Source organism: Salvelinus namaycush, chromosome 18, assembly GCF_016432855.1.
Source record: "Salvelinus namaycush isolate Seneca chromosome 18, SaNama_1.0, whole genome shotgun sequence".
Lineage (NCBI taxonomy): Eukaryota > Metazoa > Chordata > Actinopteri > Salmoniformes > Salmonidae > Salvelinus > Salvelinus namaycush.
Window position 1 is genome coordinate 34152676 of NC_052324.1, and position 14120 is coordinate 34166795.

General features: G+C 40.6%; 1 protein-coding gene across 1 annotated transcript; it reads right to left on the reverse strand.

Annotated features, from left to right (window-relative positions):
• Positions 1–608: 608 nt before the first annotated feature.
• LOC120062923 (FYN-binding protein 1-like) lies at positions 609–12328 on the reverse strand. The gene is made up of 17 exons (XM_039012982.1): positions 11473–12328; positions 11107–11215; positions 8259–8332; positions 8001–8023; positions 7570–7616; positions 5795–5948; positions 5556–5715; positions 5282–5417; positions 5132–5151; positions 4913–4961; positions 4266–4303; positions 4023–4080; positions 3785–3884; positions 3343–3505; positions 3229–3259; positions 3049–3083; positions 609–775 (listed from the first exon to the last, which is right to left on the reverse strand). The coding sequence occupies exons 1-17, from the start codon at positions 12326–12328 to the stop codon at positions 753–755; spliced, it is 2076 nt and encodes a 691-aa protein (XP_038868910.1). The 3' UTR covers positions 609–752.
• Between the last annotated feature and the right edge of the window lie 1792 nt (positions 12329–14120).

Sequence of the window (14120 nt, forward strand, 5' to 3'; positions counted from 1 at the left end):
TAGAACATGACTAAAGTAAAAGTCACCAAGTAAAATACCACTTGAGTAAAAGTTTTAAAGTATTTGGTTTTAAATATACTTAAGAATCCAAAGTAAATGTAATTGCTAAAATATACTGAAGTATCAAAAGTAAAAGTATAAATAATTTCATATTCCTTATATTATATTAACAAGACGGTCCAATTGTATTTTTTTTATGGATAGCCAGGGGCACACTCAAACACTCAGACATAATTTACAAAGAACCATTTATGTTTAGTGAGTCCTGAGTCCGCCCGATCAGAGGCAGTAGGGATGACCAGGGATTATTATTTTAGGGATGTAGGGATGACCAGGAAAATTATTTTCTTTTGGAATTTAGTGGAGTAAAAGATGTCAAAAATATAAATAGTAAAGTCCAGATATCGCCAAAAACTACTTAAATGGTACTTTAAAGTAGTTTTACTTCAGTACTTTACACCACTGGGTCTGGTGAATGATCTGAGAGCTTATTTGAATTGAAATACCAACTAAAATACATAGTGAATGTTTCACATTCAAAGAGAGACATCCATTCATTCACATTGCAATCCAGGTTAAATAAACGAGACATCCATAGTATAGTTAAGGCACATTTATCTATAGTTATTTCAAGACAATCAATTTAACAGTAAGTAATCTGTTTTTTCACCAGATAAAATAAAGATGACCAGTTGCAGTGTGCATTGCAGAGTTCAGTGCTGGTTGTCTCAGTACATTCTGACACAGAAGTCTCAGTCATTGTCATAAATGCAGCCTGTAAGAAAATAAACAATTAGAACCATGTTTGAAAAATGATTATGCATTGTATTCCAAACAAATACAATTAAAAATAAATGTATGTAGGCCTACAGTTGAAGTCGGACGTTTACATACACCTTAGACAAATACATTTAAACTCAGTTTTTCACAATTCCTGATATTTAATCCCAGTAAAAATCCCCTGTTTTAGGTCAGTTAGGATCACCACTTTATTTTAAGAATGTGAAATGTCAGAATAATAGTAGAAGGAATGATTTATTTCAGCTTTTATTTCTTTCATCACATTCCCAGTGGGTCAGAAGTTTACATACACTCAATTAGTATTCGGTAGCATTGCCTTTAAATTGTTTAACTTGGGTCAAACATTTCGGGTAGCCTTCCACAAGCTTCCCACAATAAGTTGGGTGAATTTTGGCCCATTCCTCCAGACAGAGCTGGTGTAACTGAGTCAAGTTTGTAGGCATCCTTGTTCGCACACACTTTCATTTCTGCCCACAAATTTTCTATAGGATTGAGGTCAGGGCTTTGTGATGGCCACTCCAATACCATGACTTTGTTGTCCTTAAGCCATTTAGCCAAAACTTTGGAAGTATGCTTGGGGTCATTGTCCATTTGGAAGACCCATTTGCGACCAAACTGTAACTTCCTGATTGATGTCTTGAGATGTTGCTTCAATATATCCATATAATTTCCCTTCCTCATGATGCCATCTATTTTGTGAATTGCACCAGTCCCTCCTGCAGCAAAGCACCACCACAACATGATGCTGCCACCCCCATGCTTCACGGTTGGGATGGTGTTCTTCGGCTTGCAAGCCTCCCTCTTTTTCCTCCAAACATAACGATGGTCATTATGGCCAAACAGTTCTATTTTTGTTTCATCAGACCAGACGACATTTCTACAAAAAGTACAATCCTTGTCCCCGTGTGCAGTTGCCTGGCTTTTTTATGGCGGTTTTGGAGCAGTGGCTTCTTCCTTGCTGAGCGGCCTTTCAGGTTATGTCGATATAGGACTCGTTTTACTGTGGACATAGATACTTATGTGCCTGTTTCCTCCAGCATCTTCACAAGGTCCTTTGCTGATGTTCTGGGATTGATTTGCACTTTTCGCACTAAAGTACGTTCATCTCTAGGAGACAGAACGCGTCTCCTTCCTGAGCGGTATGACGGCTGCGTGGTCCAATTGTGTTTATACTTGCATACTATTGTTTGTATAGATGACCGTGGTACCTTCAGGCGTTTGGAAATTGCCCCCAATGATGAACCAGATTTGTGGAGGTCTACAATTTTTTTTCTGAGGTCTCAAAGAGGCACTGAGTTTGAAGGTAGGCCTTGAAATACATCCACAGGTACACCTCCAATTGACTCAAAGTATGTCAATTAGCCTATCAGAAGCTTCTGAAGCCATGTCATAATTTTCTGGAATTTTCCAAGCTGTTTAAAGGCACAGTCAACTTAGTGTACATAAACTTCTGACCCACTGGCATTGTGATACAGTAAATTATTAGTGAAATAATCTGTCTGTAAACAATTGTTGGAAAAATTATTTGTGTCATGCACAAAGTAGATGTCCTAAACGACTTTCCAAAACTATAGTTTGTTAACAAGACATTTGTGAAGTGGTTGAAAAACAAGTTTTAATGACTCCAACCTAAGTGTATGTAAACTTCCGACTTCAACTGTATATTATTTCATCAGCCTGATTCTGTAAGTAGGCCTGTCTTGTCTGCAAACTAATATCTTCAAAGCAGTCCGTACAGCTGGCAATGTCATTGTTTAAACAAAGTGTTGTACAGTTAGTCACAAATAATGGTAAAACTTTATTTGGATAGTCTGTAGAGCATCTGCAGATGGACCATCTACAGACTATCAGTAACATTTAAACTAACTATCTACTAACCCGAGCTCTAACCTTTATCCTAACCCTAGCTCTAACCCTAACCCTTATTCTAACCCTAACCTTTATCCTAATCCTAAATTTAACCCTAACCCTTATTCTAACCCTAACCCTAACCTTAACCCTTAACCTAACCCTAAGTTTAACCCTTACCCTAACCTTAACCCTTAACCCTTATCCTAACCCTACACCTAACCATTACCCCAACCCTCATTTTAAACCTAACCCTAACCGTAACCTTAGCAAGCAGTTTCTTATCAACAGATAGTTTGTTGATAGTATGATAATCTGTAGAGCATATACAGATGGAAAATCTGGACTATCCAAATAAAGTGTGACCCAGATCATTTCGAGAATGGTTTTAAAACATACTTTCTCCTATGTCGTCATAAACATCTCCACCATCCCTGTTGAAGTCAAATCATATGTCAAAACATTAGTTGTGTGTGTGGGGGGGTGTATGTGTGTGTGTGCACACATGTGCATGAACGTGTGAATATTTTTAGTGAGCGCATGCGTATTTCAACAAACAGAAATAACTCTTGAACTTACTGTGCAACATTGACCATGGACACATAACCAACTAGAAAAGAGGAATACGTATTGCAATTAATCATTCATATTTGATTGTGAATAATTCATCCATAACAACTGATGCCAACTTACACTTCCCGTCTCTATTCCTGCCAATCAGTTTGCCGTATGTTGGCTTCACAATGACATCGATCACCTCTCCTGGCTTCAACTGTAGGTCTTTATTCCCCCATTTCTTACTGTCCAAGGTAGGATCTATGGTAACATCATATAACACCTGGATCTCCCCTTCAAACTGACAGTGGAAGATTTCAACACAGTTACTACTACTCAACTCATGTAAGTAAGTACAATATAAATCTGACCATATAAAAAAGATAAATCGATTGATTATCAATATTTCAGAATGTTATCTGGGAATAACTGTGATTCTTTAATTTTAAAATGTTTTTTAATTGTATTATTCTACTTTATTCAGATATGGATAGTTTGAAACGAGACGGGAGACAGTAATGTGCCAGGCTCAACTAAATTATGTCATTATGCTTTCTCCTGTCACAATTAGACATTTTACCTTGAATTTTTTCCTGAATTCCTTTTCCTCTTTCTCAAACTTCTTTTTCTTCTTGGGGTCCATCACCTCTTGCTTTCCCTTAGGTGTCAGCTGAGGGAGACTGAAATGGAGAAACACAAAATGATTTAACGTAGGTATTGATTTCAAGCTCATTTGTGTCTGAACTGACTATTCAAGAGTATAGCTGACCCAACTCTGGCACTGTGACCCAACTCTGGCACTGTGACCCTCTTCTCACCTGTTGAGAGGAGGAGAGGCAGTGAAGCTCTGGGACTCCACGTCATCATATATCTCATCTATGGACATAAAGACAGACAAATGAAGCAACACACTTCTTTAACTTGATTACACAGTACACATCATACAGTACAATAAATATAATGGTGATTTTCTTTTAAGAATACAGGGAAATAATTTGACTGGGAAATAACTGGGAAGACTGTTGTTCACTTTCCCAGTGAACAAGTGATCATATCATTACCTCCCTCTTTAAACACTGTAGGTAGTGGAGGGGGAAATCTGAGAATGAAGATCAAACAGTTATTGAACAGAAAGATCAAGCTGATGTATTGACTGTATTGAGATTATACATGTAAAAGGTTTCAAGGGTCATTCATAAAGGTTTCAGGGTTCATTCATAAAGGTTTCAGGGGTCATTCATAAAGGTTTCAGGGGTCATTCATAAAGGTTTCAGGGTTCATTCATAAAGGTTTCATGGGTCATTCATAAAGGTTTCAGGGTTCATTCATAAAGGTTTCAGGGGTCATTCATAAAGGTTTCAGGGGTCATTCATAAAGGTTTCAGGGGTCATTCATAAAGGTTTCAGGGTTCATTCATAAAGGTTTCAGGGGTCATTCATAAAGGTTTCAGGGGTCATTCATAAAGGTTTCAGGGGTCATTCATAAAGGTAAAGCAAAGAAGGCATAAAAACGCTCTAAATATGTGTCAATGCAGCGCTGTTCCAGCATCACTTTTGCAATAATACTTCTGACCACTAGATGTCAGTCAAATACAAAGCAACGATGAGGAACACCTCGTGAGTGAGAAACTGTATTACATTGACAAAGATTCCTACTCGATGCATAGAATATTCACAAAATCACCACATAGTTACATAATTGCATATACCTGTTTTGATTTGATCCATCCACATCATCATAGATATCACCATCCTCAGCTGTCATAAGAAGAAAAAAATAACAACATGGCAAAAGGCTTGTTATTGCTATGCTGAGTAACAATCCATGCTTTGAACGCTGCATATGCTGCAGTCTAGTTGTTTTTTGTAATTTGCTATATTACTGGTCTGTTATAAGTTCTGATGAATAATATCAATATGAGACTTACCTTGTTGGACCTTGACCCCACTGAAAAACAAAAATCTAGACTATTGAAGCATAGACACCAATGGGTCACAATGACACATCACATAGACAACAAAGAAAACCAACATTTCAAAGCTCTAACATTTAACATTTAGTTTATTTTTTATTTTACCTGCAGGCATTGTCCAGGATGCCTACATCATCGTAAACCTCAGGATTTCTCTCAGACTGGTTAGGTAGGGGTCCTTTCTTCTGCTCCTTTATAAGGTCATAGTCAATGACCACTGACTCAGTCCTTACATAGCCATCTACAACACAGCAAGGAGGAGGAGGCAGTGAGAACAGGAAGAGAGAGGGTGGTTTGTGTGTGTGTGTGTGTGTGTGTGTGTGTGTGTGTGTGTGTGTGTATTTATATGTGTGTATTCACTGTATGTGTATACACTTACAGTTTCCCTCATTGTTCCTGGCCAGCCAACGTCCCTCTGGGTTGTCAGTGATGCGTATGATATCTATAATCTCTCCCTGTGTTAGTGGCAGGTCAGTCTTTCCTCCTTTACATTCCACCTGAGCCTTGGCTTTGTGAATCACCTGAATCGGCCCTGAGAGCTACAAACAGGGATAGGTGTTACTCCACTACACATAGCTGTAATAGATATAACTCCAGATATATGCATATCCTGCTTACCTTGTACTTTTTCTTTGCCTCTTGCTCCTTCTTCTCTCTGGCTTTCTGCATTTTCTTCTCCTGCTCTAGTCGTTTCTTTTCCTCTTTGTCGCTCTTCTTCTCTTGCCCTTTCACTTCGTTGGTTTCTTTCAATCCTTTAGCCTCCTGTTCAGTCCTGTCGTGAGAGAGAAAGAGAGTAAATGTTGGATAAAGAATTATACTGGGGTTGAGAATCAAACATATAAACTCAGCAAAAAAAGAAACGTCCCTTTTTCAGGACCCTGTCTTTCAAAGATAATTCGTAAAAATCCAAATAACTTCACAGATCTTCATTGTAAAGGGTTTAAACACTGTTTCCCATGCTTGTTCAATGAACCATAAACAATTAATGAACATGCACCTGTGGAACGGTCGTTAAGACACTAACAGATTACAGACGGTAGGCAATTAAGGCCACAGTTATGAAAACTTAGTTATGAAAAAACACAGTTATGAAACCCACTAAAGAGGCCTTTCTACTGACTCTGAAAAACACCAAAAGAAAGATGCCCAGGACTGCAGATGTGGCCAGGGCAATAAATTACAACGTCCATACTGTGAGACGCCTAAGACAGCGCTACAGGGAGACAGGACGGACAGCTGATCATCCTCGCAGTGGCAGACCACGTGTAACAACACCTGCACAGGATCGGTACACCTGAACATCACACCTGCGGGACAGGTACATGATGGCAACAACAACTGCCCGAGTTACACCAGGAACGCACAATCCCTCCATCAGTGCTCAGACTGTCCGCAATAGGCTGAGAGAGGCTGGACTGAGGGCTTGTAGGCCTGTTGTAAGGCAGGTACTCACCAGACATCAATGGCAACAACGTCACCTATGGGCACAAACCCACCATTGCTGGACCAGTCAGGACTGGCAAAAAGTGCTCTCCACTGAAGAGTCGCGGTTTTGTCTCATCAGGGGTGATGGTCAGATTCGCATTTATCGTAAAAGGAATGAGCGTTACACTGAGGCCTGTATTCTGAAGCGGGATCGATTTGGAGGTGGAGGGTCCGTCGTGGTCTGGGGCGGTGTGTCACAGCGTCATCGGACTGAGCTTGTCATTGCAGACAATCTCAACGCTGTGCGTTACAGGGAAGACATCCTCCTCCCTCATGTGGTACCCTTCCTGCAGGCTCATCCTGACATGACCCTACAGCATGACAATGCCACCTGCCATACTGCTCGTTCTGTGCGTGATTTCCTGCAAGACAGGAATGTCAGTGTTCTGCCATGGCCAGCGAAGAGCCAGGATTTCAATCCCATTGAGCACGTCTGGGATCTGTTGGATCGGAGGGTGAGGGCCAGGGCCATTTCCCCCAGAAATGTCCGGGAATTTGCAGGTGCCTTGGTGGAAGACTGGGGTAACATCTCACAGCAAGAACTGGCAAATCTGGTGCAGTCCATGAGGAGGAGATGCACTGTAGTACTTAATGCAGCTGGTGGCCACACCAGATACTGACTGTTACTTTTGATTTTGACCCCCCTTTTGTTCAGGGACACATTATTCCATTTCTGTTAGTCACATGTCTGTTGAACTTGTTCAGTTTATGTCTCAGTTGTTGAATCTTGTTATGTTCATAAAAATATTTACACATGTTAAGTTTCCTGAAAATAAATGCAGTTGACAGTGAGAGGGCGTTTCTTTTTTTGCTGAGTTTAGATGATAATACTACAGAGGTGTCACTATTATATATAACATGGTTTTACATTCTATTCATTATTTTTCTGTGATAAAGATTCCTCTCACCATCTCTCCTCTAAGTCTTCATACATCTCTTCATCACTCAACTCTGCCTGTTAGAGGATGGGACATACAATATTACAATCAAGCTTTAAAGTGAAGCTGCAAACTAACAGAAATGATTGTTATCAAAGACGGATTAAACTTGTTGTAGAGATTTGGACTGTAAACATACTGTATCTAAATATGTAAATGATCATTCAAACAAATGTTCAGTCAGAAGTGGCTTACTAAAGCTACATACTGCAAGGGTCTAGATATCACTCTTAACCACTTCCTCTTTTCTCCCAGCATGTTATTTCTACAGCTATATGTGTCACACTTACTTTAACACCGATCATGTGCCCTGTCTAAATGCATGCTATGTACAGTGCAGTAACTAGTTGTACAGTTTCGAGGCTTCATATTACCGGTATCAGGAAAATCAGATATTATACCTCAATTTTTAGGTTGGGATGTCCTGTAATGAAAACCAAACAAACATATAAATCATTTTCAGTTATATGTTGATTATTGACATAATTTTTTATGTCTTAGCTTATATCCACAACATTGAGTATTAAACACATTTTTATTTCTTAATTTGAACCAATCATCTTTGTTCCACCAAATGATTTAGGGCCTAGCTACACATATTATTCACAATGCCCCGTAGTGCTCGTATAGGTGAGGTTGTGTAAGAATGAAAGTGGCACCTCCAGGGGGAAGGGGTGAAGGGAGATTCATGACCCCAATGTCGTCATAGCTCTCCTCCTGGTCGGCCTGGATTCTGATCATCATTCATGGTTAGAAAGACACACACACACATACGATCATTCATGTTATTATCACACCAAAGAATTTAGAACAGGGATGGGCAACTTTGATGGGGGTGGGGGCCACAAAAAAACTGAATTTAAGAATAACCAGTGTTGTGTTCGAGACCACCTAAAGCAAGACCGATTCAAGACCAACACCGGAGCGAATCGAGTCCAAGTCAAGACCAAGACCGGAGGGGGAGCGAGACCAAGTGAAGACCGGGAGGGGGACAAGAGGTCTGAGATCGAGTCAAGACCGAGACCAGAAAAATGTGAGTCCAATTCAAGACCACGACTGTAATTTTGTCAAATCGTCACCATAATAAGAGTTCAACATGTCCAGTATTTCTGTAATAATATTTCAGAAGAACATATGGATTCTTTATACATTCAGAATGGTAAAAAAAAGGCATGCAGAGGGCAAATAGAGACGCTCTACAAATGTTAACTAACCCAAACACAGCAGGGAACAATGAGGACCTTCTATGCTTTCAGAGAAAGGCTAAGGATTTATAGCATAATACAAATAATAATAATTATATAATTATTTTCAATGATGTTCTGATTTAGTCTCTTCAATTTTTGTTAGAAAGGAAAAGGTTAAAACTGAAGAGAAAAAAATATCCAATCAAGATTTTTCTAGCTAGCTAAGTTAGCCACAGGCTAGGCCATCCGAAACTTGATAGAAGGCATCTGCCATTCAACTGTATTAGGGCAACATTTTAGAGTGACAGTGGAATCAACCAATCACATTGACTTGTAATTGACCCAACAGGTCAAAGGTTTTCCCACGGTTTAACTAGCTAGCTTTTGTTATAGGCTAGTTTGCAGCGGCTGCAGTGGATGTTATCGAAGTGGATGTTGTTGCTCATTGTTTAGCTTCTCCCCAAGAATAACTTTCAACAAGAAGTTAAGTTTCAAATGATCATCATCTGGTGGAAGTGTGTTATTTATTGCAGCTCACATACTGTTGATAACCATCTCTTTGAAAACAACTAATGTGTGTGAAACACATTGTTGCATTTAAACTTTAGATCAGTGGTTACTTTGTGTGCTAAAAGTGAAATGTTTTTTTGCAATGGGAAGTAATAGTTGTACATTTCGATTGGGAAATGCTTCGCCTAATGGTTGTGTTTTTGTATTCTTATGATTGGGACCTACTGGCTTATTATGTCCGAGTGCATGGACTGCTGTCTTTCCATCGAGCCTATGCAGTGGTGTAGTTGTGCATGGAAAAGTGGGTCCTGTGTGAAGCATAGGCGCCCTTGGGAAAAATCCTATGTTTTGCTATTGGATTTTTCAGGTTTTCATTCTCAAAATCACATTTTTTTAAATGTGACGTTGTAAGTTGTAAGTCAACAACAATGCCTAAACCACACCAGGAGACCACTGTTGATGTCTGGGGGAAATCTAGAATTTGGGGGGGGGGGGGGGGGGGTATAGTTGCCCTATAATTCAATTGAGCAAAACAAATGCTGTCCCCATAGATACAAATCAGCATTATATCATTCTGTCAGGTAGGCCTACATTGCAGTCAACATTTAATTGGGAAGGTTTTTTGGGGAAAGCCTTTAGAAATGTTCATGCAAACAGCACATGATGACTGGATTACACATCACAAGTAGCCAACTAACCAAGACTGAGGACCAAACGTTTTCAATGCCTGGTTTGCATACCCAATGTTGCGTTAGTTCGCATTTACTGGTAGATATAATATGTTGAAACGTCTTTCCTACCAACCAGCTACCGATGTCATTCTTCTGTGAGCTGCTCCATGAAAACCAGTTGAGAGCTTCGTGCTCTTCCTGCCTGCAGATGATATTCAGTTGAAACTAGGCCATATGTGCTGCGCGCATGTTAATATATTTCACGTGCTTTGCGATTGTGTAGGCTACTTTGTGCATGATTTCTCTATTGTAGCCTACTACATCATTAATACTTCGTATACCATCACTACACTACTTTGAGACGCAACAGAAGGGATTAAGAAGGGTGTATAGGCAATGCCCACTGAAAAGAAAGTGGGTATAGGCCGTATACCTATCTATAGCCTCCACTACACCACTGACCCTTTGTGTTTTACAAAAAATGCACTCTAATACTTGAGTGAGCTGGTATTACGGTTGCTGTCCTTTCCGCATTATGAGCCTGTCACACACTGAAGGCCTAGGTCCAATAGGTTTGTCACTGTGCAAATATGTCTATAATAGATATAAAGACTGTTACAATTTCACCCTGTCTCCCCTTTACTAATAGTGAATGCACAACCTTCAACAATTTCCCCAACTCTTCCCTACCAGCGAGTCAAGGAATTTTTGGAAAAAGTTTTAGCATATTTTTTTCATGAAAATAAAGGACAGTAATGGTACGAGTAAAGATATTCATGTTTCAAAAAGGAGTGTATATATTTGGACTGGCGAAGCGCTTTTCTGGCTGATTTAATGGAAGCTGTTTTTTTACCCTGTTGGTCTCGGCTGGTTCCTGAAGAAATTATGAGTCCTCACTGTCCGAGACTAGTCAAGACCGAGTATCTGACACCTCAACAAAACAGAAACACTCAATATGTGGTCTCGAGAGCGGACAACCTAAATATAGAAATTAGCTCAGTGGCGTACCGCGCGCTGGGGGGGCTGGGGCTATAGGGGTGTGTGGTATGCTAGTGAGTTAGCCTACGGTGGTTAACGTTTGTATGCTAAGGAGTTTCTTCTTGAATCGGTGATTCTCATAAGCAAAGTATTGTACTTACATAGCTGCAGGGGAGTTAGAGAGGAGGCAGGGTGTCAGAGGTGCAGGGAAACTGCTGGTGTGGGGAGCAAGAGGAGAAGGAGGAGGCCCCGCTGTGCTCAACTCAGGACCTGTCACACAACAACAAAGCAATAGAACCATGCTTGTTGTGCATGTTTTCTCCTAATGGTTAAGGTTAGAATTTGAGGAGGGTAAGCTGATCCTAGATCTGTGCCTTAGCTTCTACCTCTGGGTCTGTCATTCTCTTTATGAGACATGATGACATATTTAAGGAAGAGGACTGGGTCTTGTGACATGTCAAATAGACCCAATAATTAGGTTTTAATGTATTTCGGGTGTACATAGAGGAAAGGAGAAGAGATCTCACCTTCAGTCCGAAACATCTGTAAGGTAACATGGGGAGGCCTGTTGGGTTTCAGAGGAGGGTCCCCCAGAGAAAACACATTAGGCAGGGGTTTCTTCTTAGGGGCAGAGGGATCATCATTCTCTTCATGAGGGACCAGTTCATCCCTCGCTCCAGCTTGCGCTGTCAGGAAGTTGGGTTTCAGAGTGAGAGGAGGTTGGGGAGGCATACATTTGCTAGAGTTCAACGTTTGGAGGCTTGCTTCACTTTCCTGTCTAGAGAGGGAGTTCTGCTGGGTGTGGGGTGGAAAGAATTTGAGCATGGAGATCGGGCGCAATTTGGGGGTGGATGGTGTTGGATTTTCCTTCGGGGTCTCTTGGTCAAGGTTGGACTGCAGTGATGAGATGGAGATATTTGGTTTGAGGGCTAAGGGCAGTTTAGGGACTGTAGGGGTGTTTTCTGACTCACTGTCCTTTACCCACGGGGGTTTGGCTGAGCCTGAGGCCGGAGCCGGTTTGACCTTGTTGTCCGGAAAGGCTGTGTTGACAGGAGGTCTTTTCAGTGGAGGTATGGTGAAAGAGGACTCAGGCCCTGAAGACTCTGTGTTCCTGATGGTCTCCACAGGCCTGGGTTTGAAGGACTGGGGTTTGGGGAACAAGGTTCCTACATCTTCTCTGGCTGCGGTCTCAAATTTCTTCGGAAACACAGGCTTAGTTGCAGGGGATTTAGTGGTGGTCAGGGCTCCTCCTGATCGGCTCTTCTCCAGGGCAGCTAGCTTGGCTAAGAGAGGGGAACTAGTGGAGAGGCTGGAGTGGGATGCCAGTTTAGGGTGAACCCCTCCCTCCATGGGGCTGCCTCCTCCTGTGTTGAAGCGAGCCATAAGAGCCCTGACGTCTGATCTTTCCTCCTGCGTAGAAATATGGTGAGAGAATTACATACATTGTGTCATTTTGGCGTAACTTTGATTGTAAATAAGAATAGATGTTTCTGAACAATTCAACATTAATGTGGATGCTACCATGATTACGGAAAATCATGAATTCATCATAAATAATGATGGTCATACCCTCAAAAATCATGAATAAAGATCGTACCTCCCAAAAAAGCTAACCTCTCACCATTACCAATAACTGGGGAGGTTAGCATCTTTTCAGGGGTATGATCTTTGTGCCTCTGTACCTTTCTCACTCATCATTATTTACCATTCATTCATGATTGTCCATAATCATGGTAGCATCCACATTAATTTAGAATTGTTCAAAAACATCTATTCTTATTTACAATAGAAGTGACTCCAAAATGAGACAATACATTATTGACCATTCCATTCTTTTTGGGCACAAAATCATCTGAAACACAACCAAAACAAACAGCAAATGATTCCAACAAGTGTGTAGTCACAAGCTTGATGTAGCCAAATACTCAACTTTTGACTACTTTAATACACTATGAGTGAATTTGTCAGAGTACTCATGATGACTTCTTCAAATGGGGGGAGCAGAAACATAAAGTCCTTTCACTTCTCAACGATAAATTAGATATGTATGAATTCATGAAAATACCCTCAATTAAAAGGTGACATTCTGTACTGTCGCTGTTGAGACAGCGAGACATTTTAGCTTCACTGTCCAAATAAATACGGAAGGGAGTGTATACTGTACTACATTTATCTCAATGGCTTCCTCTCCTTTAATTGCACTGATCTGAAAACCAAGGACAGGACAGATGAAACCACGAAGGTGATGTTGATTTTGCCTGTCCAGTACTTTCCAATCAGTGAGGAGACTAGATGATTCCTCTTTAGACCATTGGGATGCAGATGCAACCATATTTTACCCATACCTTTAATTCACAGCAAAATACATTAATACATGCAACTCAATGACTCGTTCTAACATACCTTAAAAAGGTTTCCTTTCAGCTTTAGTTGGCAGGCAAATGTCTGTAAGAGACGTCCACAACCATGGTATACATCAGAAATAAGACAAATAACTAAAAGGTAACTTCAAATAAAACAGAACGTTCTTTGAGAAAGTAATTCTGAAGACTTTGTAGATATACACTCTCAAAAATCAATTTCCTCCCATGGCATCCACCCTGACACAAGCACTCACCTAATCTGTCCAAGTCTCTCCATACACTGTATAGCCCTGGCCTTGTGTGGGTCTGGAGACAATGTAATACTATCCTGTACAAAGACCCATGGTTTTATACATACACAGGAAGTGTATGGGCTATTACTATTCTGATCAAGGGAGGTGAGAAATGAGAAGTGCTATCGGCAGTCTGTACACAGTTTATATGAACACAACCACTGTCATACCAGTGCTAAGCAACTGACGTACATTGGCATTTTAGCTACCAAACCGTAGCTGCTTTGAGCCAACTAGTACAGTGGCTTGTGAAAGTATTCACCCCCCCTTTGCATTTTTCCTATTTTGTTGCCTTACAACCTGGAATTAAAATTGATTTTTTTGGGGGGGGGGGGGGGGTTGTATCATTTGATTTACACAACATGCCTTTGAAAATGCAAAATATATTTTTTATTGTGAAACAAACAAGAAATAAGACAAAAACGTGCATACCTATTCACCCCCCCAAAGTCAATACTTTGTAGAGCCACCTTTTGCAGCAATTACAGCTGCAAGTCTCTTGGGGTATGTCTCTATAAG